Source organism: Suncus etruscus, chromosome 1, assembly GCF_024139225.1.
Source record: "Suncus etruscus isolate mSunEtr1 chromosome 1, mSunEtr1.pri.cur, whole genome shotgun sequence".
NCBI classification, from domain to species: domain Eukaryota; kingdom Metazoa; phylum Chordata; class Mammalia; order Eulipotyphla; family Soricidae; genus Suncus; species Suncus etruscus.
The window spans coordinates 164,079,005-164,106,153 of NC_064848.1; the positions used below are offsets into that span (position 1 = coordinate 164,079,005).

The 27,149-nt window shown below is 38.1% G+C and overlaps 1 protein-coding gene, 1 long non-coding RNA gene and 1 pseudogene across 2 annotated transcripts in view; 2 read left to right on the forward strand and 1 right to left on the reverse strand.

The window, feature by feature from the left end:
* Positions 1 to 27,149, reverse strand: part of NF1 (neurofibromin 1) — a 304,781-nt gene that overhangs the window by 127,076 nt on the left and 150,556 nt on the right. The window contains 4 exon segments of the mRNA XM_049772767.1: positions 2,212 to 2,358; positions 4,173 to 4,270; positions 5,384 to 5,542; positions 19,038 to 19,173. Coding sequence (XP_049628724.1) covers positions 2,212 to 2,358; positions 4,173 to 4,270; positions 5,384 to 5,542; positions 19,038 to 19,173 — 540 coding nt within the window.
* Positions 21,079 to 23,762, forward strand: LOC126006859 (protein-L-isoaspartate O-methyltransferase domain-containing protein 1-like; annotated as a pseudogene).
* LOC126008099 (uncharacterized) lies at positions 24,539 to 25,583 on the forward strand. The gene is made up of 2 exons (XR_007495507.1): positions 24,539 to 24,796; positions 24,998 to 25,583. It is a non-coding gene; the product is annotated as an uncharacterized LOC126008099 (long non-coding RNA).

Genomic DNA, 27,149 nt, shown 5'->3' on the forward strand with positions numbered 1-27,149 from the left:
GTTGGAAATGATCACTTTGGACAAAAACTGGGTCCTGGAGGTAAAGTGATAAGCATGATATCCCCTCAGTAACAATATTGCAAACCACAGTGTTAAAAAGGAAAAAAGTAAGAGTGAGAGAGAAAGAGAAGAAAATGTCTGCCATAGAGGAAGGCAGGAGGTAGGAAGAGAGGAAGCCAGGAGAGAAACTGGAGATATTGGTGGTGGGAAAGGTTCACTGAAAGAATGGGTGTTCAACATTGTATGACTGAAACTCAATCATGAACAACTTTATAATTTCATCTTACAGTGAACTCAATTAAAAAGATACTGAAAACTGGGTGCAATAGCACAGAGGTAGGGGGTTTGCCTTGAAGCAGCCTACCTGGGTTCAATCCCCGGCATCCCATATGGTGCCCCAAGCCTACCAGGGGTGATTTTTGAGTGTAGCGCCAAGAGTAACGCCTGATCGCTGCTGGGTGTGGCCCAAACCCATTAAATAAAAAGTGCTGAAAACTTGGGGCTGGAGGTAAGGCTTTTGCCTTGAATGCGGAAGGTCTCTGGTTCGAACCCTGGCATCCCATATGGTCCCCTGAGCTTGCCTGGGGCAATTTCTGAGCATAGAGCCAGGAATAACCCCTAAGCATTGCTGGGTGTGACCCAAAAACCAAAAAAAAAAAAAAAAAAGAAAAAGAAAAAGAAAAAGTGCTGAAAACTAATAAAATGTGATTTAATCATTGAAATATTAACAATATTTAAATATTACATAATGCTCAATAGATTACTATTTACTATTCATTATTATCATAATTACTATCAAATAATGCCCAATAGATCACTGCAAAGAACTGTGTTATTTCTGTAAAAAATGAAAGTGCAAAATTATACTATAAATACCTGTGTTACACAATACCTGTAATTTCCTTATTTTGTTATATGAGAGGTTGAATTTTTCTTCCAAGAAATAAAAGCTACAAAAGTCATAATTAATATAGCAAAATAAAATAAAGGTAGGTTACAGATATGAGCTTTGTTACATTATGGTTTGTACTTTTTATGTATTTGGAAGGTATATATTTTGTAAATACAAATTAAGACAAAACTCTAGAATCAAATTATGTAAATTATAAGAGAAAAAAATGAGTGCATTTACAAATTTTTATTTTAATGTTGCACAGAAAAACATCTTCAACAATTTTAGTGCACACATCAGTCCAATGTTTACTTCAAGCCATTACAATTCATAAAGATAAGTGTTATCTCTTAAAATTCCCATCTCTAATTAGTATTAGCTTCATTACTATTTCCTATGAACGAACTATTTTTATTAGCATTTAAAAATAATCTGGATTCTTCTTTATTTTATTTTTTTGCTCCATTGGCTGTGCTCAGGGCTGGCTCTGCATTTTAGGGGACCACTCCTTGCAGGCTCAGGGAATCCTATGGGATGATAAAGATTGAATTTGTTTTGACTGCATGCAAAGCAAGCACTCTATCTGCTATATGTTCTCTCCAGCTATAAACTTCGCTATGTGGTTGATCTAGTTTAAATCATCAGTATCCCATATGGATCTCTAAGCACTGATGGTAGTAGATGTAGCCCCCCTACCACAAAAAACCCCACCAAAGTCTATAACACTTATAGTAGGTAGACTTGTTGACATGACTTACCCTAATACCTATAGTTTTTAACAAGAATAAGCATTTCTTTTTGTTTGTTTTTTGGGCCACACCCGGTGACACTCAGGGGTTAGTTACTCCTGGCTATGTGCTCAGAAATTGCTCCTGGCTTGGGGGACCATATAGTATGCTGGGGATAGAACCAAGGTCCATTCTACACTACAGTGTGCAAGGCAGATGACTTGTGTCACTGCTCCGGCCCCAAGAATAAATATTTCTCTTTTTATTTTGTTTTTTTTTTTTTTTCAGTCACACCTAGTGATGCTCGGGGGTTACTCCTGGCTACGCGCTCAGAAATTGCTCCTGGCTTGGGGGACCATATGGGATGCCGGGTGATTGAACCGCAGTTCGTCCTAGGCTAGCACGCGCAAGGCAGGCGCCTTACAGCTTGTGCCACTGCTCCAGCCCTAAGAATAAATATTTCTATACTTCTCTTTTGAAACCATAATTCTTATTCCAAGATGCAAAGTATAAAGCATAATTCATGGCCAATCATTTAACTAATGTTACTTTAAACTGAGTTTCCATATCCCCATAAATGAGAACTCTTACCTATTGCTGGAAAGATACTGGCCAATCTTCTCTTGATTATTCCAGAGTAGACGATGTAAAGCAAGTACATTGCCATCACTGATGAAGGAAAGACTATGATTTACTGCATCACTTGTAGGACAATCAGATGCAATGTCAAGGAAAAACCTTCAAAAAGGAAAAGTTATTAGAACTTTTAAAACCCGACACATGCCTATCTCTGAGTTAAATAATGTGACCAGGTGAAATAACAGATTAAAAATACAAAGGATTTGTTTACACAATGTGACATCAATAAATTAAACAAAAAAGAGACAAGAGTTAGTTTTTCATTTCTGATCCCTGGGTTCAGTTTCAGAATAGGCTTGCATGTGATTGACCCCATTCAAATCCTAATCTCCACAAACGTTCCTCAAGCACCATTAAGAATCATTCTTCAAGGGAACGGGGATGGGGGGAGGACAAATTTGGTGATGGGTATTCCCCTGATTCAATGTTAATATGTACCTAAAATACTACTGTGAAAAACATGTAAGCCAATATGATCAAAATAAAAAAAAAAGAATAATTCTTTTTTTTGGGGGGGGGGCTACTTCCTGCTGTGCTCTGGATATATGCCTGATGGTCCACTAAAGGATTATTCCTGGTAGGGCTTTGGTAGACATATATGGTACTGAGGAATGGAGTCCAGGTCTGCCACATATAAGACAATGGATGAACATGCCGTACTAGCTCTCAAATCCCAGAAACTACTCCTGAGCAGAGACCCTGTGTACCATGAAGTATAATCGAAAAGAAAGGTGAGGTGGCGCCAGAGGTAACGTGTCTGCCTTGCAAGCGCTAGCCAAGGAAGGACCGCGGTTCGATCCCCTGGCATCCCATATGGTCCCCCCAAGCCAGGGGCAATTTCTGAGTGCTTAGCCAGGAGTAACCCCTGAGCATAAAACGGGTGTGGCCAAAAAACCAAAAAAACAAACAAAAAAAGAAATGGGGGCAGCAGTACTTTTTAGCTCAGAATATTCTCAAAGTATAAAAAATATTCTAACAAAGATTCTGATTAAACAATTATGTACTATCTATGCCCATTCTGGCTTTACATTTACTACAAGCAAACTTTTAACTTCTTCCTCTTCTCCATACTGTAGAAATTTTTTTTTTGTGTTTTTTGTTTGTTTGTTTGTTTTTGGGCCACACCCGGCGTTGCTCAGGGGTTACTCCTGGCTGTCTGCTCAGAAATAGCTCCTGGCAGGCACGGGGGACCATATGGGACACCGGGATTCGAACCAACCACCTTTGGTCCTGGATCGGCTGCTTGCAAGGCAAACGCCACTGTGCTATCTCTCCGGGCCCAGAAATTTATTTATTTATTTTTTTTTTTTTTTGTGGTTTTTGGGTCACACCCGGCAGTGCTCAGGGGTTATTCCTGGCTCCAGGCTCAGAAATTGCTCCTGGCAGGCACGGGAGGACCATATATGGGACGCCGGGATTCGAACCGATGACCTCCTGCATGAGAGGCAAACGCCTTACCTCCATGCTATCTCTCCGGCCCCCAGAAATTTATTTTTTAAATATGTCAAAAATTCTCGGTGAGGGGGCCAGAGAGATAGCCTGGAGGTATGGCATTTGCCTTGAATGCAGAAGGATGGTGGTTTCAATTCCAGCATTCCATATGGTCCTGAGCCAGCCAGGAGCAAATTCTGAGCATAGAGCCAGGAGTGACCCTGAGTGCTGCCGGGTGTGACCCCCCCCAAAAAAAAATTCCTCCTGGTTTTCATATAAGGAAATCACTACCAAATTATACAGATTATGACTGTACCTCATTATTATCTTTTATAGTAAAATCAAATTAGATTATTTATATTCTTGACCTAAGGAGAAACTAGAAGAAATCTATAAAAGAGTTTTGTGTCTAATGAACTTAAGTGAAAATAAAAATATTTAGAAATTCAAACAAAGCAATTACTAAGTGACAGGCTACTTACCTTCGCGCTGCATCAAAGTTGTTTTTCACAAAATCATTGAAAGGCCGCATATACTCTTCTTTTGTGAAGAGAACATGATTGGCAATACTCTGTAGTATCTAAATAAAGTGGAGTTGTGAAGAATTAGGATCATTGTACCAAGTTTATACACTTATAAATATATTCTTTAGAAAATTAAGTTTCTCTTTGGATTGATTTACAGTAGGGTTAGAGATCATTTTTCTTCGTTCTATAAATATTAAATGTTTTTCCATTCTTTCATTTACTATAATATGCATATTTTATATGTAAAATATGTATTAAAAATTTAATGTCAGGATGAAGAGACTGAAGGGATTAAGGCATGTATGGGTGACCTAAGTTTGATGCACAGCACAGCCTTGTAGCACACAGACACTACGAGGTGTGGTCCTGGAGGCCCTCTCTCTGCTGAAATAGTGTGGGTAATCCCTAGCACAGCAAAGCCCAAACAGCACTACTTCCTAGGGCCCTATAACTGAACAATGAACCTGATTACCTGAGGTTCCCTTTTGCGGGGCCCCTGGGTCTTCTAAGCCCCATTTATGAGCTCCCCCCTTGAAAATAATAAAATCAAATTAGAAGATCTATTATTGTTTATTGTTTTGCTATTGTTGTTCACATCCTGCAGTGCTCAAAGGTTATTCCTTGCTCTGTGCTCGGGAGTTACCCTTGGTGGTATTTGGGGACCATATGTAATGTCAGTGATTTAAATCAGGGTCAGCCAAATGCAAGATAAGTATCTTTATCTCCTACTGTCTAATTTGTTTTGTTTGGGGCCACTCCTGGGGATAAGCAGGGTTCACTCTTGGTTCTATGCTCAGGATTTGAATATGGAATGCCAGGGTTTGGATTCGGATCAGCCAAATGTTAGGCAAGCACCCTACCTGCTACTCTATTGCTCTAGACCCCTGTTGTCTAATATTAAAAAGTTCATACAGTATACATGTCAGTCTCAATTCCAGAATTTCTAAAATTACTTTATAGAAAATTATCTTCAGAATAACTTGGTAAATATTGTCCCAGGATAATAAAGTCCAATAGGTATCAACCTAATAAATTCCTTTATAATAAAAACAAAAACAAATGTAAAAGCCAAAGGTCATTAAAAATAAATTTAAAAAATATATAGTAAAATGAAAAATTAAAACTTAAGTTCTAAGAGACAGATAGAATAGAAAATAATTCTTCACCTTTGACATTAACTTTAAGCCCCTCTCAATTCTAGGTGGTGGCTTTTTATCTAAAATCCCTGCTTCATAGGGAGAGACAATGGCAGGATTGATGAATCTGAGGAACATGGCACTTCCTACCGCTCCAATGCTGTTCTGAGGAAAACGCTGACTTACAACCTAAAAACAAGGAGTTAAGAAGTGAGTATACTGTTTGAATTAAAATAAAGAGATGTGAATAAAGTTTGAAGTTCAAACTTCTCACAAAGCTCTCAATAGACCAATCCTCACAACAAGGTATTTCTAGTTATCTCTACTTCTAAAACATCAGGATAAAAAGTTTATCCTTAGTTCTTGCACTACATCACCTTTTAGGCATAATAAAGGCATCAGGGAAAAAGAAAAGACTCATGGGTGGCTTGTGTTGAAGAGACCTGAAAAAATATCTTAATTTTATCATGATTTACTGTTGCATATTTGATGAATAATAAGAATCAGATCAAATTAGACACAAAGTTTATTTTCCAAGGTTTACAGACATGAGAGGATGGTCAATCATAATATGGTGAAACTAAATTTTCAAACAGCATACCCCTGAAGCATCCTATACCTAAGAGTAAATACTTACATTTTGTTGAATACCAGGTACAAATGAATTTCTTGAGTTAAATGCTTGCCATATACAAAACAAAATTAATTTTCTTAGATTCCTATCAAGAAAAAAAGCTTACTTACAAGTAGTATTACTACCAGTTCTTTTTCTTCACCAGAATGTCTTATATATAAGAGCCTACAATAAAAGAGTATCCTACTAACAGAAGAAAATCATTTCTGTCAAATAAAATAAAGTTAGGGATAGAAGAAATGTCTGACCATATTGAAAAGGAATCTACTATTTTTTTTTTTTTTTTTTGGTTTTTGGGTCACACCTGGCAGTGCTCAGGGGTTATTCCTGGCTCCAGGCTCAGAAATTGCTCCTGGCAGGCACAGGGGACCATATGGGGCGCCGGGATTCGAACCGATGACCTCCTGCATGAAAGGCAAACGCCTTACCTCCATGCTATCTCTCCAGCCCCAGGAATCTACTATTTTAAATTGATTTGTTTTCTCTTGAGAAAATCTTTTTGTTTGAGTAAAGGTAGGACTAAACAGAGTACAGGGGTTGAAGTGCTTTCTTCTACTTGACCAAACAGGTTTCATCCCCAGCACCATATCCAGTTCCCCAAGCACTGCCAGGAGTGATCCCTAAGCACAACCCCAGAAGTAAAACCTAATCACTACCAGGTGTGGCCCAAACTCCTCCTCCCATAAGCAAACAAACAAATAAGGGAATTAGAGAAAAATTCTGAAATGGTTTCAACAACCATCTCTCCCCAGTGGCTCATATTTTAAATCAAGGTAACATATGTGTATTGGTTAGATCAGTGGTTGGCAACCTGCGGCTTGCGAGCCACATGTGGCTCTTTACACTTTTAATTTGGCTCTTCTGTGTGCCAGGCGGCCACTCCAAGAGTCAGGACTCTGCTCTTAGCCTCTGTCAGTGCGTTCCCTGTGTGGCTCTCAAAATAAATTTCAATCGTGGTTTTGGCGAGATTTGGTGCAGTTGAAAAAAAGGTTGCTGACCACTGGGTTAGGTGGCTCAAAGGGCAGGTGTACACATTTTGAATAAAATAATCACAGGTTTGACAGCTGGCATTGTTTGGCCACTGAGCATTGTCAAGGAGCAACTCCTGAATATCGTTCAGGAGTATTTACATGCCCCCAGTACTACTGTGTATGGCCTAAAAGTCAAACAAAAGATAACATAATAAAGCTATTATTAGGAAATTTACATTCTAGGGGCCAAAGCAGTAAGTGGGGTGTTTGCCTTACATGCAACAGACACAGAATAGGCCAGGGTTCAATCCCAGCCTGCCAGGAACAATTTCTGAGTGAAGAGCCAGAAGTAACCCTTGAGTGCTGCAGGTGTGGCCCAAAACACAAACAAACAAATATTAAAAAAGAAATCACATCAAAAAAAGAAGAGCTGACTATATAGCATTTCACTCAATATTCTGGGATCCTATATTACAAAGGATTTTAGGAGGAAAAATGAAATGTACATTTGAAGTCTTACATACATTTTAATTTTCATCACAATCATTCTTGTCATCAATCACTGACTCCAGGTTAACTGAGAAAAATAAGGATTAATTCAATTCATTCATTTTTCTTGTTGCTGTTGGGGTCACAACCGGCAGTTCAATGCTCAAGGGCCACTCTTCGTGGTACTTAGAAAACCATTCCATGATTTCATAGTTTTCAAGGGCCCCTATTTTGTTGAGTGTATGCTCCAGTCTGTTGAGCAATCTTTATACTTTCAATTTACTCTATTCCACTGTGGGTTTCATGTGGTTATACATTTTAAATGTATTCCTATCTATTACCTAAAATCTCAATATAATATTCTATCATGTCTGAAAGGGAATCAGTAAAACAAGTCTTAAAAATTAGTTTTAAAGCTCAAGACTGGTGTGAAAGACTGGTATTAATTATAACTAATATATTCTCACTTTTTGTTAGTACTATATGTCTAAGGAAGCTTTCTTTGCATTATAGTATTCTGAATGCTACTACACAAAGAACTTGGATAAGAGAAACAGTTACAGTCAGCAAAATATGCAGCCTTAGAACAATGACTCAAAAATGAATTACTATTTTGAAATTAATTTTAACTGAAAACTCAGTTTTAGAAACAGAACTAAGAAAACTCAATGGGCCAGAGAGGTAGTAAATAGGAGTTATGGTGCTTCTCTTTCACCAAGTCAACTCCAATTCTGTCCCCAACACCTCATATGGCCTACATAGCAACTCCTGAAGGGACCCCTACATATTGCTGGGAGCGCCTCCCCAACCTAGCAATTAGAATGCTTTATAAGAATTAAGGTAGGGGCCGGGAGGTGGCACAAGAGGTAAGGTGCCTGCCTTGCCTGCGCTAGCCTTGGACGGACCGCGGTTCGATCCCCCGTGTCCCATATGGTCCCCCAAGCTAGGAGCGACTTCTGAGCGCATAGCCAGGAGTAACCCCTGAGCGTTACCGGGTGTGGCCCAAAAACCAAAAAAAAAAAAAAAAAAAAAAAAAAGAATTAAGGTAAACTCAAATTTAATCTGTCAAGATTTCTAAGTGGTTTAGAAAAAACAAAGCTGTAGTTTGGTTTTTAGCTAATATATAAAATACTAAAACTGAGCAAATATCTCATAATAATAATTTATATGAAACCTGACAACTCTTCTTAGAAAACATATTTTGCAGGGGCTGAAACATTATCACAGTGAGTTGGGCATTTGCCTTGCATGAAGCCAACTTGGGTTGTTTGATAGCTGGCATCTGATATGGTCGCCAGAGCCTGGCAGGAGTAATCCAAGTGACACCATGGGTGGCCCAAAAACAAAAAAGAACAACAAGAAAAAAAACCCCAAATTTATAAATAGATAATTACTATTTTGCTAAAGAAGTTTATAATCAGAATTCACATTTATCTGATATAATTTATACTGTATAAAACACAATACTACTCATTCTCAGAGTTATTGAAAATCTGAGCGATTTGTTTTCCAAAGTAAGGCTATAAAAAAAAAACATGAAAAGTACTACATTTTTACTATTTTTCTTCAAAAATTAGTCACAGGGTGAGGAGTCAGTGAAAACCACTTTGTAGTGCAAAGGGCTACAGGGATTTTTGCATGAAAAAAAACAAGTCAGTCTTCAGCACCACATGATCTCCTGAGCACTGTCAGGGAACAAGCCCTGAGTACTGAGCCAGGAATAACCAAGCATTGTTAGGTGTAACCCCCAAAGCAAAGCAAAGCAAAAAATAAATTACAGGGCCCGAGCGGTGGCGCATGCCATAAGGCATCTATCTGCCTTGTGCCCGCTAGCCTAGGACAAACCGCAGTTCAATCTTCTGACATCCCATATGGTGCCCCAAGCCAGGAGCGATTTCTGAGTGCATAGCCAGGAGTAACCCCGGAGCGTCACAAGGTGTGACCGAAACCTTCCCCCACCAAGAAAAAAGAGAGAAAGAAAAGAAAATTACATTAAAACCCAGGGTTTTAGGAATTGGAGAGATACTACAGTAGGCAGGGAACCTGCCTTGCACTCAGATAAGTTGGTTCAATCCCAGGGAGTCATATGGTTCCCCAACCCCACTAGAAATAAATAAGCAAGCCCTGGGCACTGTACGATATTGCACCCCCATACCAAACATATGTAGCATTTTATACCTCAGAATACACAGTTTTATGAAACATTTAATTATGCACATTACTGATTCATTTAGTTTTCAACTAAAAACTCACAAAAATGTGATCAGTATCAATACAGATGCAATATAGAAAACTATTTTCCTTCTACCACAATTAATATCTTTGTAATTTTACCTCAAAATATTTATACTCAACTGTTATAGTTTTATTTTTGTTTGTTTTTGGTCATATCCAGCAGTGCTCACTACTGCCTTTGTGCTCAGAGATCACCAGCAGGTTCAGGGGACCACAGGGTGCCAACGACTGAACCCATGTCAGCCATATGCAATGTAGAAATCCTACCTACTGTACTATCACTCCAGATCCTATCATTGTTTTTCTATGCATAAAAATATGATTTGGGTACAAGATATTCTTTTTTTTTTTTTTGTGGTTTTTGGGTCACACCCGGCAGTGCTCAGGGGCCACTCCTGGCTCCATGCTCAGAAATTGCTCCCGGCAGGCACGGGGGACCATATGGGACGCCGGGATTCGAACCGATGACCTTCTGCATGAAAGGCAAACGCCTTACCTCCATGCTATCTCTCCGGCCCCTGGGTACAAGATATTCTACATAAAAAGTAAATCTGGATTGACCTATATGCTAAAATTTTTAATAAAATGTCCCCTTTACACCTCTTGTTAAAAACTGAACTACATGTTACAAATAAATCCAGTTATAAACTGTACATTGGCAAGATCACTATGTATACATCTTTAATTAGTCCCAAAGCTTCCTGGTTAAGTAATCAATTAACTTCTCAACAGAAATCCAATTATATATTATATGTTAGATTATAATAACAAGTACCCGTACTATCTATCTGTGGTTAGCCATGTAACTGGAAACAGGACCTTTATATCATTTGTATATTCTAAGCCATAATGCATGTATCTCAAAGGAAAGTGAGCTTGCTTTTAAGAGATCATTACGTTATAGTAAGTAAACAACTCCAAAAACAATTTACATTTATTATGTAAATATGAAGACTCCACTGTCTTCATACTTTGGGATGTGCTCTAAATTACCTCACATTAGATTTCCCTTTGATTTCATGTAGACCACATATCACCTGTGCTGAGAAATACATCCCAAAATTTACTATCAACCAGAAACGTTTTTAAGCCCTGAAAATACTAGTTATAAAAAATTCAAGGAACAATTTGATACAAAATAGTGATAAATAAAAGCAATGTTAGGAAGGCTAGAAACATGCTCTAGAGAAAGAGAGCATTAATTTAATTTACATGATTCACTTCATAATGACATTAGAATAATATTGAACAAGAATGTTAAACACAGCATATTAATATCAATAGTGATGGTGTATATTAAACTGATATATCTGAGAATTAGAAAGCATTAGAAAGAAATGTTTTTAATTAAGCAAGAGGTCAAACAATCCAGATGCTAAAAGAACTGAACATTACTTTATACTCAAAAATAAAATCTCTAATGGACAAAAAAAGCATATAAAATTTAACGTATTATTCATTGAAGTCATAGGTTATTATATGTAAAGCTAGACAAGGAATGAAAGGAAAAACCAGAAAAATACTTTATTCTAAAATAAATCTTTTTTTTAACATAAACTTCCTATAAGATTTCTATGATTTTCTTTATAACTTTCTCTTATATCATTTGGATTAAAAGAACAAAAATACTTAGCCTTGTAAGGATGTTAAATAAACAAATGGCAAATAAATGCACATTATATTTTGGAAAAATTTCACTCACATACAAATTATGACTATCAATAATTTTCTTCCTTTTAAATTAGGCTAAGTGCTTAGAAGCAAGTGGTATAATCAGACCTTGTTTGTAACGGTGATGCTGTATAAATATATGGATTTAGTTTCCCGTTTCCAAAGTGCTATGTTCTCAGACCCAGTATTTTAAAAATGCTTTTCTGCTTTTTTTTTTTTTTTTTGCTTTCTATTTCTTTTCTATTCTATTCTTTTCTAAATATTTCTACTTATTTTGTTTTGGGGCCACATCTGATACTGTTCAGGGCTTACTCCTGGAGGGGAAATATATGTGATGCTAGAAATTAAATTTGTGCAAAGTAAGCACTTTGCCCATTGTACTATGGGGCCAGTCCAGATTTTTCTAAGATACAATAGATTTCTCATTGGAATATCTATGTGTTGTTTGTTTCGTTTCAGGGCCACATCCTGTAGGTAGGTATCTATGGGTGGGGTGTGTGTGGGTATATGTTTGTCTCCCAGCAGTGCAATATAGTTTTAATAATTAAGCACAAGTAATTCTAATTTGGCTGAGACGACTTATATTTAAAATATAAGGAAGAACACCAAAATTTTGCACCTTTTTTTTTTTTTTGCTTTGTTTGTTTTTAAGTTACACCCTGTAGCACTCAGGGGTTACTCCTGGCTTTGTGCTCAGAAATCACTCCTAGCAGGCTCGGGGGATCATACGGGATACCAGGAATCGAATCACCCTCAGTCCTGGGTCGGCTGCTTGCAAGGCAAAGCTTCTCTGCAGCCCCAATTTTGCACTTTGTAAGTAAGACTTAAAAGTGACACTTCCCTACATACTAGTAATTAAAAAAAAAAACTTTCACTTCTCGGTAAAGAAACTACTCACCCTACCTACAAATCGGAAGCAAGATGAAGGGAATCAGCATCTCTTTTAAAGCCTTGAAATTAAGTTCCTTTGTATTCAATTTAATTTTAAAAAATAACAATCAAGTTACATCAGAGATATCCAAAGCAACAAATGCCCCCAAAATGTCTTGGAGATAAATCAAACCAAAGGAGCACAGAGAATGTTTCAATGTAACTTAATTCCAGGGTTAATTGAAATGAAAGCTATTTTGTGCCAGAATTAGTAGAATGATTTTACAGGTGAAGGTCAAATAGGCTGAAGTGAAGATGTTCTTAACAAACAGCATAAGATTTTTTTTTTTTTTGCTTTGAAAGAAACAGCTAATAAAAAGTTCTCCAAACTTACTGATTTTTTGTTTTCCTTTTTTTCTTTTACTGTAGCTTTATTCAGTAGGGAGTGGCAAGTTGCCTACAGAACAGAGATGAGCACAAACAAGTCACAGCACCAACTACATACAGCAACAAAAACAATGTTGGCTTGTACATAAAATTACACAATAAAATGTAACACAAATGGAATAAACAAAAAAATAGAAATAACTGAATTTTGAGGGATGGATTTTCTTTCTCAATTTTAATTTTTATGACTCTTAAGCCAAAGTACTAAATAAGTAATGGCAAAAAATGTTGAAGCAATCATATCTACTATTTCTGGCTATAGATCACATAAAAGTTCTTTCTCAAATGAATGGGTGTATTTATTATTTACAGTTCAGCTAAGTCCTAGCTTTTGAAAACATTTATGTAAAATACAAGTCGAGCACACACTAAAAACACATTTGTGTCTAAATGGTATTTTTCTTGATATGTAAGATATTTCTGTGTTATTCTTCAATTGACTTAAAGTTCTTTTTTCAACATCTGACATTTAAGTTCTTGCTAATTATTAAAAAACAAAGGTAAGTATATTGAAAAATTAAATTAAAAATCTAAGGGCTGAAGAGATAGTAAAGGGTTTTTCAAAGTCTTGTCTTATATCTGGCAAACCACAGTTTGATTTGTGGCACAGCAAGACACCCCGTCCCCTACTCCCAGCACTGATCAGAGCAATCCTAGGCATAGAGCCAGGATTGAGAAATCCCAGGAATGGCCCCAAACAAAACAAATAAACAAAAAAAAAAAATCTAGAAAAGATAAACTCTTGAAATTTCAGGTAGTTTTTAGATGACTTCTAAAATCAAAGGAGTTAAATGCTCTGCAATATTTGGGAGATGAATGTTATTAGCTCAACTACAAGCATTAATATTAAAGTGAAGAAACTGCAGAAAAAATTATAAAATAAATCTGTAAGTCTGAGCAAAATTTTTCACACCTTAGACCTATTTACACAATGTTCCCCCCAAATCACCAAACCCAAGACGGTATATTATTATATCTTTTGAACATCTTCCGGGTAATAAAACTTTCAAAATTAAAAGACTTTTCACTAGAAAATGCAATTATTTTTAAATATTTTAAAAACAAAATTAGAAGTCTTTAATCTTCATATAAGGAATTTTTTTTCAAAATTCTATGCATGCAGTACCATAAACCTTAATAAATTTGTACTTAAAAGTTAATTCAACATTTGTTCATACATCCATCCTTCCATCCAAATGATTATTGTGAACCTAACAGCTAAATATCATTCTAGGCACTAGGAAACAGTTGTAAGAAAAAAAGCAACTGGTGTCTTATGAAATTTCAATTCAAACTTGAGGTTATCTGAGAAATCAGTAGTACCTAAATTAATCACAAAAGAGTTTTATACATAGTGTTTTATACATTTTTTTAAATTATGGTACACAATTATCACTAAAGATAAAAAGAAATAGATCAGTTTTTAGTTCTTAGATTCTTTCACCATAACTTAAGAGTATTAATTCCAGAAGTCACTTATTACTTATTATTATTCCAAAAATAAGAGAAAATGCCTTCATAGTAAATCTGATCAATGTTCACATCTAGCTCTCTTTTTATGGCTTTAGGGCTACCCCAGATGATGCTTAGGCATTACTCCCAGCTCTGCGCTCAGAAATCACTCCTGGCAGGCTCAGGGAGAAGCCAGGGATCAAATCTAATGTGCAAGGCAAACAACCTACCTGTTGTGCTATCATTCCAGCCCCAACATCTAGCTACATTTTATATAACTTTAACCCTGTCCATTAAGGAGGTATATAAGGCTGGACTGTACAGGATTTACAGTTTGTATGCAACTTACTAGTTTGTATGCAACTTATCCCGGTTCAGTGCCTGCCACTACATATAGTTCAAGCACCATCAGGAGTGATCCCCAAGCACAGAATCAGTAGTAAGACCTAACCACCACCAGATGTGGTTCAAAAAATGAGGGAGGGGCAGAGAAAAGGGGGGAAGAGAGAAGAGATAGGAGGTATATAAAGTAACAAATGTGGTTAAAGTAGCATTAAAAATTCTTTAAGATTGGGGCTGAAATTACAAACAGGGAGGGTGCTTGCCTCCACAAGGCTGGTTCAGGTTCCATCCCTGGCATCCCATATAGTCCCCTTAGCATCACCAGGTGTGACACAAAAATAAAATGATTCTTTAAGAAAAAGAAAAACACTATCTCAACCAAATGTAAAAGTAGAAGGGCACCCCTATGTTACCACCAAAGCATCAAGAAAAAGTCAAATCGGAAGATAAATTTAAGAAATCAAATAATAAATACAGGGGCCAGAGTGATAGCACGGAGTGGTAAGGCGTCTCTGCCTTGCTGGTGCTAGCCTAGAACGGACCACAGTTCAATCCCCTGGCATCCCATATAGTCCCCCAAGCCAGAAACAATTTCTGAGCGCATAGCCAGGAGTAACTTCTGAGTGTCCCCGGGTGTGGCCCCCCAAAAAATAACAAAAAAATAAAAGAAAAAAGAAAAACAAAGGAGAAAACTCAAAAGATTGATTTTTTTTCCCTTAACTAAATGTAAAATTCCTTATCACTTAACTAAAAACTTACTATAAATGTGTCACATTTTCGGGCCCGGAGAGATAGCACAGCGGTGTTTGCCTTGCAAGCAGCCGATCCAGGACCTAAGGTGGATGGTTCGAATCCCAGTGTCCCATATGGTCCCCCGTGCCTGCCAGGAGCTATTTCTGAGCAGACAGCCAGGAGTAACCCCTGAGCACCCGCCGGGTGTGGCCCAAAAATCAAGAAAAAAAAGAAAAAAGAAAAAAAAATGTGTCACATTCTCATGAAATGATATTATCTTACAACTAAAAACTCCATTAGTGGTTGCCAGAGATTAAAGAAAGGGTAGGGCTGGAGAGATAGCATGGAGGTAAGGCGTTTGCCTTTCATGCAGAAGGATGGTGGTTAGAATCCTGGCATCTCATATGATCCCCCAAGCCTGCCAGGGGCAATTTCTGAGCGTAGAGCCTGGAGTAGCCTGAGTGCAGCAGGGTGTGACCCAAAAACTAAAAAAAAAGGGGGGGGAGGGTAATAGTGAAAAGGAAGTGAAGTAGATGTGATTATAAAGGCAACATGAGTAGATATTATAATAATGTAACATCTGGGGCCGAAGAAATAGCATGGAGGTAGGGCGTTTGTTTGCCTTGCATGCAGAAGGAGGGTGGTTCGAATCCCGGCATCCCATATGGTCCCCTGAGCCTGCCAGGAGCAATTTCTGAGTGTAGAGCCAGGAGTAACCGCGAGCGGGTGTGACCCAAAAACAAAACAAAACAAAAAAAATAATGTAACATCTGTGTTGTGATACATATAGTACACTATATACATATAGTGTACTATAGTGTTGCAAAAGATCATCAGAGGGAATCATTAGGTTCTTTCTATACAATTCTATCAACTGCATACAAATCTAATTATCTAGAAATTCAAGGGTTAATTTAAAAAGTTTTAAGAAAAAAATATTTGTATAAAAGCATACCTTTGCTTCATAGTAATTAGTAATCCAATAAGTTTATCCAATTCTTAAAATATGGTGCATTGACACATAATATAATTTCTTAGGTTTATCCATCGATTTATTCAAATAAAAATGCCATAGATATAAATTTCTGTAGTTTTTTTCCTCAAAATAGTCCACTACTACTTACATATGCATGTTTAGAAGACTAAACTTAGAATGAAACAGTGAAAATAGAGTTCACTTGAAAACCATATATGATTTATTACTGGCTGGGTATAGCCTTCCTCCTGGCCCCCAAATCGGTAAGATTTTATAATGCTAGAATTGACAACTGAAGGAAAAACAAAGATAATGTTGGTGATTTAAATATAGCCTTTTTGTTTTGTTCTGTTTTATTTATCTTATGTTTTGGTTTGGAGGGAGGGTGGGCAGAAGCATACCAGGTGGTGCTCTGATTATTCTAGGCTCTGCATTCATGAACCACTCCTAGTGGGTGAAGGGAACCTATCAGGATGCTGGGGATCAAACCTGAGTCTGCCTCGTGCAAGTCAAATGCTCTACCTTGTATTCTATCAACAATAATCTATTGTTTTAATAATATTCTTAAAATAATTGCATGTTCAATTTTAATGTGGTAATTCAAATACATTACTAATACACAAATTTTATCATGAGTGCTTTTTAAAGCACAACATAATATTAGTAAGTCACCTATCATCTTGTTTTTTTTGTTTGTTTGTTTTTTTGGGTTTTTTTTTTTTTTTTTTGGTTTTGGGGTCACACCCAGCAGCGCTCAGGGATTACTCCTGGCTCCATGCTCAGAAATCACTTCTGGCATGCTCAGGGGACCATATGGGATGCCAGGATTTGAACTAATGACCTTCTGCATGAAAGGCAAACGCTTTGCCTGCATGCTATCTCTCTGGCCCCATCATCTTGCTCATTTTTTCTAATTTACTTTCAACATCCCCTTCCCTTTCTAAGAAAACTGTCAAGAGGGGGCTGGAAAGATAGTACAGTGGTACAGAACTTGCCTTGCACATGACTGGCCCAGGTTCAATTCTTGTCACTCAATATGGTCCACTGAACCCTACCAGGAGTGATCTCTGAACACTGAGCCAGGAAGAATTCCCAAGTACAGCTGATTGTGGCCCAAACCTAATCCTCTTCCTCCCCATCAAAAAAGAAAACTAGCAAGAATGTATCTAAACTGAGAAGCAATGGGGGAAATTACACTTTCATCCAATGTTTTCCAAGTATTTTAACCATATGCCAGGCCCTTTTCTTTTGATCTTATCAGAATTGTGGTTTCAAATTGACCTCCAAGTTTGCTAGTAATACAAAATTCTTTTAAGATGACAACAACAAAGAACTTCTATTAAAATCTACTAGACCACATAATCAGACAATATAATCAGTAGCCATTCACTTGTAACCATTTTAAAAAGTCAAAGCCATTGCCACTTCAGAAATCCATTTCTGAATACAATTATTATTAAGCCAACCAATAAATTGACTCATACTTTTAAAATAAATGCTCACCACTTGTTACTCTAAATTTAGAAACAAACTTACTGAATTAGATTTGGAGAGAAACATGAATAATGCCCAATCCTAAAAAAAGATTATTCACTTTTTTTTTGTATTATGATTCAACTACATTATGGTCTGTCTTTAAACTAGTTGAAAAAATTATATGAGGCTCTCTTATGTTTCCTTGAGTCATTTTGAAAATGCATAGAAAAAAAATCATGATAAATTAAGACTTTAAATGTTAAGTATGCCTTATCATCTATGGATATGTGAACATTTTAGAAATAGATACAGCAGATACATTTTTATAAATAGCACTGAGGGAGAAATTCACACAAAGCAGGCTAAAACAGCTTTTTAAAATAATTTTACTGATCTTACTAATGTTTCTAGGCAACTGAAAGTCTGTGTTAAAACAATTGCATAGGGATGTCTTTGCAAATAAAGAGAATTAAAGTCATGGTAGGTGCATAAATTCCCTATGCAGTTTCTATCCCAAAATTTCCACCTATTAATGTATTCCTTCACAATCACAATTTAAAACATTAATATGGATTTGCACTGATCGCCCTTAGAATAAAGAAATCATTCCTAAAATTGCACATGTTAATTTAAAAAAACACAATGAAGACATACAAGAACAGAAGACTAATTTCCTCAATGAGTAAGAATACCTGACATTAGTAACAATACTTGCACTGTTATTGCTGAAATCTAATAATTGATCTGAATAATAATATATTTAATAAGAATGATCAGAGTGGTGGCACAAGTGGTGGGGCATTTTCCTTGCACATGCTGACCTAGGACAGATCACGGTTTGATCCCTGGGCATCCCATATGGCCCCCCCAAGCAAGGAGCAATTTCTGAACGCATAGCCAGGAGTAACCCCTGAGCATCACAGGTGAGGCCCCAAAACCAAAAACCAAAACAAAAAAAAAAAAGGGGGGGGGATGATCTTAAATAAAGTCAATAGATCAGTTTTTCCTGAGAAAACATGATACAAACATATTGAATCTTAATAATAAACAGAAACCACCCAATAAATAATTCCACAATAAAAAATTAAGCATCAGTTTGCCTCATAGGTGAAATTTGCTATGAATAATTTAGACAATAGATTAAAATTTTCTATAATATATCCAGTTTAAACTTATTCCCAATGCAAGAAAAAAATTATTATCCTTAAAGTATTCTTTTAACTTTCCCCAGAGCAAAATTTAAGTATTTTCCAAATTCCAATAATGAATAATGTATTACTTATTCAAATTAACTCCATATTAACTGCTTTAAGCAGTTCTTCTTGGAACAAAACATACTTATTAAATTACTTTTGGATTAATAGTGGTAATCTCTAACCTTAAGCATACCTGGTATAAACAGTGGCACACGCTTCGAAGCTGTGGAGGAAATTCTGAAGAGGAATTGATGATGGCATGGAAGAACTTTTCAGTCATTTGAAGGAGGTTCCGCTGGTTTTCCTCAAGGCTCTCTGAATGCTCTAATCTATAAAAGAAAATAATAAAATCAATAAAAATAAGCAAAACTTTCTAAAAGATACGTAGAGAAAATCTGGTCAAATTCAGAACGGAGTTTGGTGGAATCCTTATTTGAACAACCAACTATGAAGAAGATAATTCTGAAAACTGTATACAAGAAATTTGTATAACCCTATAGTCTCACAAATTTGTATATGAGGGACAGGGGGCATGGAGATCAAACCCAGGCATTTGCTTTAGCCACATCCCCTGTTCCTGCCCCCACACCCCATTTCTGGGCCATATCCAGTGGTGCTTACTCCGGGTCCTGGGTCTGCGCTCAACAATCACTCCTGACAGGCTTGGGGAACCAATATGGGATCCTGGAGATTGAACCTGAGTTGTCTGAGTGCAAGGCAAAATATCTTACCTCTGTGTTAAAGCTCCAGCCATGTTCCTATGATTTTTAATTTACCAACAATGTAGTAAGTAAAAGGGGAATCCCATGAATTTTAACTTCTATGTCTAGATAGAAAATAAAACATTCTGGTAAAGTTAGATATGCTTTCATTTATGCATGAGTTCTCAATTTTAAACTTTCTTTTCATATCCAGAGGAGATTTCTAACTGCAAGGTATCCCTCCTACCGGTACCTGAAAGTCTGCCTAAAATTAACTGATATTTTTTTCCTTTATGCCTAAGTCTTATCCTGTGCTACCAATATTTTTGCTACTTCTATCACTGTTTCAATCATGCCATGCCAGCAATCTCTGATGTTATTTTTATATACTGTGCTCCATTACTCCCCCCAGGTAGTATAACCTCTAAAGGAACAAAATTGGGATTAAAGATGGAGATTCAGAAGGCAGATAACTTACTAGCCTTAAAACTTTACCTACAATTCTTCATATTGGCCATTATGATCAATATGCAAGAGATTTAGTTTCTGGGCCTTCATTCTTTTGTCAATAAAATAATAAATCCAGTTAATGGACCTTAAATTTTACTTAACACCTATCAGTTATACATACACATACACAAATTGGGGGTCACATCTAGTAGTGTTCAGGATCACTTCTGACTGCTAAGCTTTCAGACCTGAATATTACTTAAGCTACTTAACTACTTATGTGTCTTACACCTCTGATACAACTGTAAATTCCTTAAAGGAATAGCACACCACCACCACCACCACCACCATTAAGGTTTGGGAGCTAGAAGAAGTTAGCTGCAGACTTTGTATGCAGTCAACTCCCCCATCACCACTGCTAGGTATGACCATGGTAGCTCCTGAGAACCACTGGGTGGTCCTGGTGGTCTCTGGCATCACAACACCCTTGCTTGCATTGAATTCAGTTAGGAGTAAACTCTATGACCTACAGAAAATAAAATAGTGCAGAATTTTGGTAGGCCCCTAAAATACTAGTTTAGTATTTTAGGGAGCTAAGTGAAGAACTGGGTTTGATCCCCAGCACTCTGTATGGTCCCCTGAGGCCCGTCAGGAGTGATTCCTAAACTCAGAGTCAGGAGTAAGCCCTGAGCACCACTGGGTGTGGGTCTAAAAGAAAGCAAAAAGAAACAGAAGGGGGGGGACACCCATCAGAAGTTCAGAACTCGGCCGCGCCACGCCCCTCGGAGGCGGCGGCCATGTTGTGGTGGTGGTGGCGGTGGCGGCGGTCGCGCTCGCTCGCTCTCGCGCTGGATGGCGGGGTGCGCGCCCCGAAGCGGTATTCTCCCCATTTCAGCTTCCTGCTGAACAGAAGCTCTGGGTGAGTCTCAGGGTCTCAAAGTGACCACATTATGTTCGGGATTAATCTGTTTTGGGAAATCAAGTGCAAGATTGAGAGGAAAACAAACCACCCTACGTTATTGGAAGCCATTTCGGCTTATTTTTCGTACATTTTAAAATTTGTGATTTAATGTGAATACTATCATGGGTGGAGCTGTGAGTGCTGGGGAAGATGACGACTTAATTGATCATTTAAAAGAAGCTCAGTATATCCGCACTGAACGAGTGGAGCAAGCCTTCAGAGCAATTGATCGCGGAGATTACTATTTGGAAGACAACCGAGACAATGCGTACAAAGACGGCCTGGAAGCATGGCGACATACACTTGTCGGCACCTTGCGTTTATTCTGAAGTTATGGAAGCTTTGAAACTTCAACCAGGATTATCTTTTCTTTTCTTTTTTTGGTTTTTGGGCCACACCCGCGGTGCTCACGAGTTACTCCCGGCTGTCTGCTCAGAAATAGCGCCAGGCAGGCACGGGGGACCATGTCGGACACCGGGATGCGAACCAACCACCTTTGGTCCTGGATCGGCCGCTTGCAAGGCAAACGCCGCTGTGCTATCTCTCCGGACCCAGGATTATATTTTCTCTCTTTTTTTCTTTTTTGGTTTGGTTTTTTGGGCTACACCCGGTGGCGCTCAGGGATTATTCCTGGCTGTCTGCTCAGAAATAGCTCCTGGCAGGCACGGGGGACCATATGGGACACCGGGATTCGAACCAACCAGCTTTGGTCCTGAATCGGCTGCTTGCAAGGCAAACACCGCTGTGCTATCTCTCCGGGCCCAGGATTATCTTTTCTCTTTTTTTGGGGGGGGGGAGGGTTTGGTTTTTTGGGCCACACCCGGTGACGCTCAGGGGTTATTCCTGTCTGCTCAGAAATAGCTCCTGGCAGGCACGGGGGACCATATGGGACACCGGGATTTGAACCAACCACCTTTGGTCCTGGATCGGCTGCTTGCAAGGCAAACGCCGCTGTGCTATCCAGGCCCAGGATTATCTTTTCTCTCTCTTTTTGGGGGGGGGGTGGGTTTGGTTTTTTGGGCCACACCCGGCATTGCTCAGGGGTTACTCCTGGCTGTCTGCTCAGAAATAGCTCCTGGCAGGCACAGGGGACCATATGGGACACCAGGATTCGAACCAACCACCTTTGGTCCTGGATCGGCCGCTTGCAAGGCAAACGCCGCTGTGCTATCTCTCCGGACCCAGGATTATCTTTTCCCTCTCTTTTTTTTTTTGGGGGGGTTGGTTTTTTGGGCCACACCCAGCATTGCTCAGGGGTTATTCTTGGCTATCTGCTCAGAAATTGCTCCTGGCAGGCACGAGGGACCATATGGGACACCGGGATTTGAACCAACCACCTTTGGTCCTGGATCGGCCGCTTGCTAGGCAAACGCCGCTGTGCTATGTCTCCGGGCCCAGGATTATATTTTCTTTTTTTGGGGGGGGGGCTTGGTTTTTTGGGCCACACCCAGCATTGCTCAGGGGTTATTCCTGGCTATCTGCTCAGAAGTAGCTCCTGGCAGGCACGGGGGACCATATGGGACACCGGGATTCAAACCAACCAGCTTTGGTCCTGAATCGGCTGCTTGCAAGGCAAACGCAGCTGTGCTATCTCTCCGGGCCCAGGATTTTCTTTTTTTTTTTTTTTTTTTTTTGGTTTGGTTTTTTGGGCCACACCCGGTGGTGCTCAGGGGTTACCCCTGGCTGTCTGCTCAGAAATAGCTCCTGGCAGACACGGGGGACCATATGGGACACCGGGATTCGAACCAACCACCACCACCTTTGGTCCTGGATCGGCTGCTTGCAAGGCAAACGCCGCTGTGCTATCTCTCCGGGCCTGGATTATTTTTTCTTAACCTGGGAAGTGGAACTGGATATTTAAGTACAATGGTGGGCTTCATTTTAGGTCCTTTTGGAATAAATCATGGAATTGAATTTCATTCAGATGTGGTAGAATATGCCAAGGAAAAATTGGAGAGCTTCATCAAAAATAGTGAGAGCTTCAATAAATTTGAATTCTGTGAACCTGCATTTGTGGTTGGTAATTGCCTCCAGATAGTATCAGATAGCCATCAGCATGATTGGTTTTACTGTGGAGTGGGAGTTCAGAAAGACCATGAAAACTACATGAAAATACTACTAAAAGTTGGTGGCATTCTCGTCATGCCTATAGAAGACCAGTTAACACAAATTATGTGAACTGGTCAGAACACTTGGGAAAGTAAGAATATCCTTGCTGTTTCATTTGCTCCATTTATACAACCAAGTAAGAATGACAGTGGCAAATCGGATTCTGTTGGGCCCCCCCCCACCGTGCGTGAGGAATCTACAGGACTTGGCTCATATTTACATTCGCCGCACTCTTAGAAATTTCATAAATGATATGCAGGCCAAAGAAATTTCTCAGAGGGCTCCACCAAAAAGGAAAAGAGAGTTAAGCAGAGAATTAACACTTACGTCTTTGTGGGTAATCAACTTATTCCTAAGCCTTTACAGTCAAGAGGATGAAGAAATGGAAGAAGATAACAAAGAAGAGAAAGAGAAAGATCACAATGAAGCTATGAAATCGAAGGAGCCACCTCAAAATTTACTGAGACAAAAAAAATCATTAAGCTGCCCCTCCCAGTATCCTTAAAAGCTTACTTGACATATTTCAGAGAAAAGTGACTTAGATCAAGAAGAATATCTACTGATAATTCCTTTAGTCTTGAAAATATAGTATTGTTCGGAGTCACAGAATTTTTTTCTTTCATCAGAGCAAATTATATATACACATAACTTGTTGCTGTCTTAGTAATAAAATGATGTAATTAGTGATTTAAAAGAACTTTTATAAAATTTATTTTTCTTTAAGTCGGGAAAATTGCTGTTTCAGCTCAGTGATTTCAAGAGTGGAACGCAGCAATAGTCAAGACTCAATGTATGTAAATCCTTTCCTGATTCCTTACAGATTTGTAGTGGTAAGGGTTAGACTTGGTTTTATATAAGGTTAAATAATTGTTTTGCTTATATAATTGATTTAAATTGCAATTCTTTGCATTTCCTCTATGAAAACTTTTTATCTATTAAGGAAATCAAATGTATTGTAGACCCACTTACCATATTTTTGTTGCAATTACTGCAGTTTCTTTTGTTTGTTTGTTTTTGGTTTTTGGCAGCGCTCAGGGGTTTCTCCTGGCTCTTCTATGCTCAGAAATCACTCCTGACAGGCTTGGTGGACCATATGGGATGCCGGGGTTCGAACCACCGACTTTCTACATATGAGGCAAACGGCTTGCCTCCATGCTATCTCTCTGGCCCCCTGCAGTTTCTTTATATGTATTCCGGGCAATGTGAGTGCAATAGCAATACAGATATTGAATAATTTAGCTTTAAAATAAATTTCGTAAAATTCCACAGTACTACTCTTTTCTTTTGAATATATTGCCAAAAGACCTGGGTGAAATAACTGCTTCTCAGAGATTTTAGGAGTATATCAAGTGAATATTAAAATACATTAAATATAGCTCTTTATTTGTACTCAGGATTCATGAGGTTCTCTTGCTCTCTGGAGTTTAGAAGGTAGTATGTAAAGCTTTGTTTTTCCATTCCACTTTGGGGAGTAGCTGCAGTAGGGCCAATGTAGATTTGGTCAGCAGGTGCACTTTAGCAAATGGAACTTCTAAGTCATCTGAATGTTTAGTTCTTAACAAAATAGGACAGAGCTAGCCTACAGTTACTTTGAAGTTCATCTTGGTAGTATAAGACATGTTCACAGAAATGGAATGTAAACAAATGCCTTTTGGAAGATCCTGTTCAGAATCACAGTGTAAACTTGAGACCTATGTTATGCTCATTTCACCGCTTCCCATGCTATTTTAGGTTTTTTTTTTTTTTTTTGGTTTTGGGCCACACCTGGCGATGCTCAGGGGTTACTCCTGGCTGTCTGCTCAGAAACAGCTCCTGGCAGGCATGGGGGACCACATGGGACACCGGGATTTGAACCAACCACCTTTGGTCCTGGATCAGCCGGCTGCTTGCAAGGCAAACACCGCTGTGCTATCTCTCCGGGCCCTATTTTAGTTTCTTTTGATAAAATCATGATTTTTCCTTTTTTCCCTTAATATCACATCCTTAAGCTAGCCATTATTTGAATGTTAGATGTAGTCTGTCAAAGATAAAACCAGTGGTAAAAGCCATAATTAGTTTCTCTCCTTCCTACAAGGGCCAGAAAACAGTCCTTCCTTGTTAAGAAAGTATGTGGTGTAACACTTAGTTTTTAATGTTACACAGATTATCTTTTTTGGGGGGGTCACACCCGGCGACACTCAGAAGTCACTCCTGGCAGGCGCAGGGAACCATATGGGATGCCAGCGTTCGAACCAAGGTCCATCCTGTGTTGACCGCGTGCAAGGCAAACGCCTTACCATTATGCCATAGCTCTGTTCCCAGATTATCTAATTTTTAAAAGAAAACATTTGAGAGCATAGCTAATTACCACCAGCATCACTGTTATTGTAGTTGGTCAAATATGCTTAAGAAAACTCAGTATGCATAGGGAAAAGATAACTATCTCTCTGCTAAGATTGAACTGCTGGTAATATATAGATGGCTTCCAAACTCTCCACACTCAGAATTTTACACATCTAAAAACAAGTCTTTGAATTATTCTAAGCATGAATTACTCCAAGTAAAGAAGAATATTTTAGTAAAATGCAAGATTATTTCATGGAAGATATTTATTTTAAATGAGTTATTAGAGCTAAGAATTGAAGGGTGAGTAGATCTCCACTTCAGATGATTACCCAATTTTTAATATTAAGCAATTCCTGGTTACATTTCTTTCAAGGAAAAAGTTTGATACAATTGTTTTCTGTCAGAAATACATATTTTATTTTGAATTAAATGTTCATTTGATAAACCAGGGAGGCTAGTTATAGTACCACCTCATTCAGCCACTCACCTCTTTGTTACAACTGATATCCAAATTTATAAACATGATATATTCTTAAATGATTTATCATTTATGAGAGTATTATTTGAAGATTAACTTTCCATCATTTTTCTTCTATTGACCTTAGCGATTAATCATCCAGTAGATTTTCATGAATAGTGCATATATTCCATCATTGAGAACATCTTTCTTTTAAATACATTTTATAGTTGTGGTTATTATTGACTTTAAGTAGAAGTGAAATATGGACATTCAAAAGAAATACCTTCTATCTTCTAATAGGGTTATATTGTAATATTGTGGGTTTATGTTTATTTTACAATGAATTCATATTTACTTTAAGATAATTATGAGTTATAGAGGGAAAAGTAGCAAATAAAAATGAAGTAAAATTGTATGATGTAATGAGGATAATTCGTGGTAGTTTAAAAACAGATAAAACAATAAATAAAAATTATTTATTCTAGTCTACAAGAGAAAGTAGAATGGTAAGATGATTTTCTTGAGTCAGTTAGTTGTAATCATTTCAAAATAGCATCTAGCATCTGATATATCTCAAGAAACTCCATTGAACCATGAATATTAAAAAATTTAAATTTATATTGCTTCTTGGTTGGTAGAACTGGCTGTAGTATTAATAAAGAAAACTTTCATTTGGAATATATAGTGGTTAAAATAAAATACAAAGAATGTAAGTGCTGTTTTCTTCCTGTTTGATGAGATGAAAGTGCAGTAAAACTTGTTAAGTTATGGGAAGACTTAGAAAATTATTTTAAATAAACAGTTGCATAAAATGATCAAAAAATAAAGTTCAGAACTCTTGTGGCCTGAGTGGTAGGGCAATTGCCTTGCACATGGTTGACCCAGGACAAACCTGAGTTCAATCCCCAGCTCCAGATGGTCTCCCCCAACCCAGGAGTGATTTCTGAGGGCATAGACAGGAGTAACCCATGAGTGTCATTGGGTGTGGCCCCAAACCTCCCCCCTCCTCCCAAAGGTTCAGAACTCTTCACCTTGACAACACCCTTGTAACACATCCATACAGAAAGCCCCAACTGGAGGCTCTGGGGGGGGGGGGGGGGAGAAGTAACATATAAAATCAACTTTGCAAAGGCAAGTAAGGTGCCTCTGCACCTCGATATGTGATATTTAATTCCTTTCTTTTACTTTATGAGACATCCAGTCCTTCCCCTCTAGAGAAGCCTGTGTTCATTTGACTGTTTCTTTTCCTCTTTTCTTCTTCATAATCTTTAAAACTATTTTACTTCACTGTTCATCTAC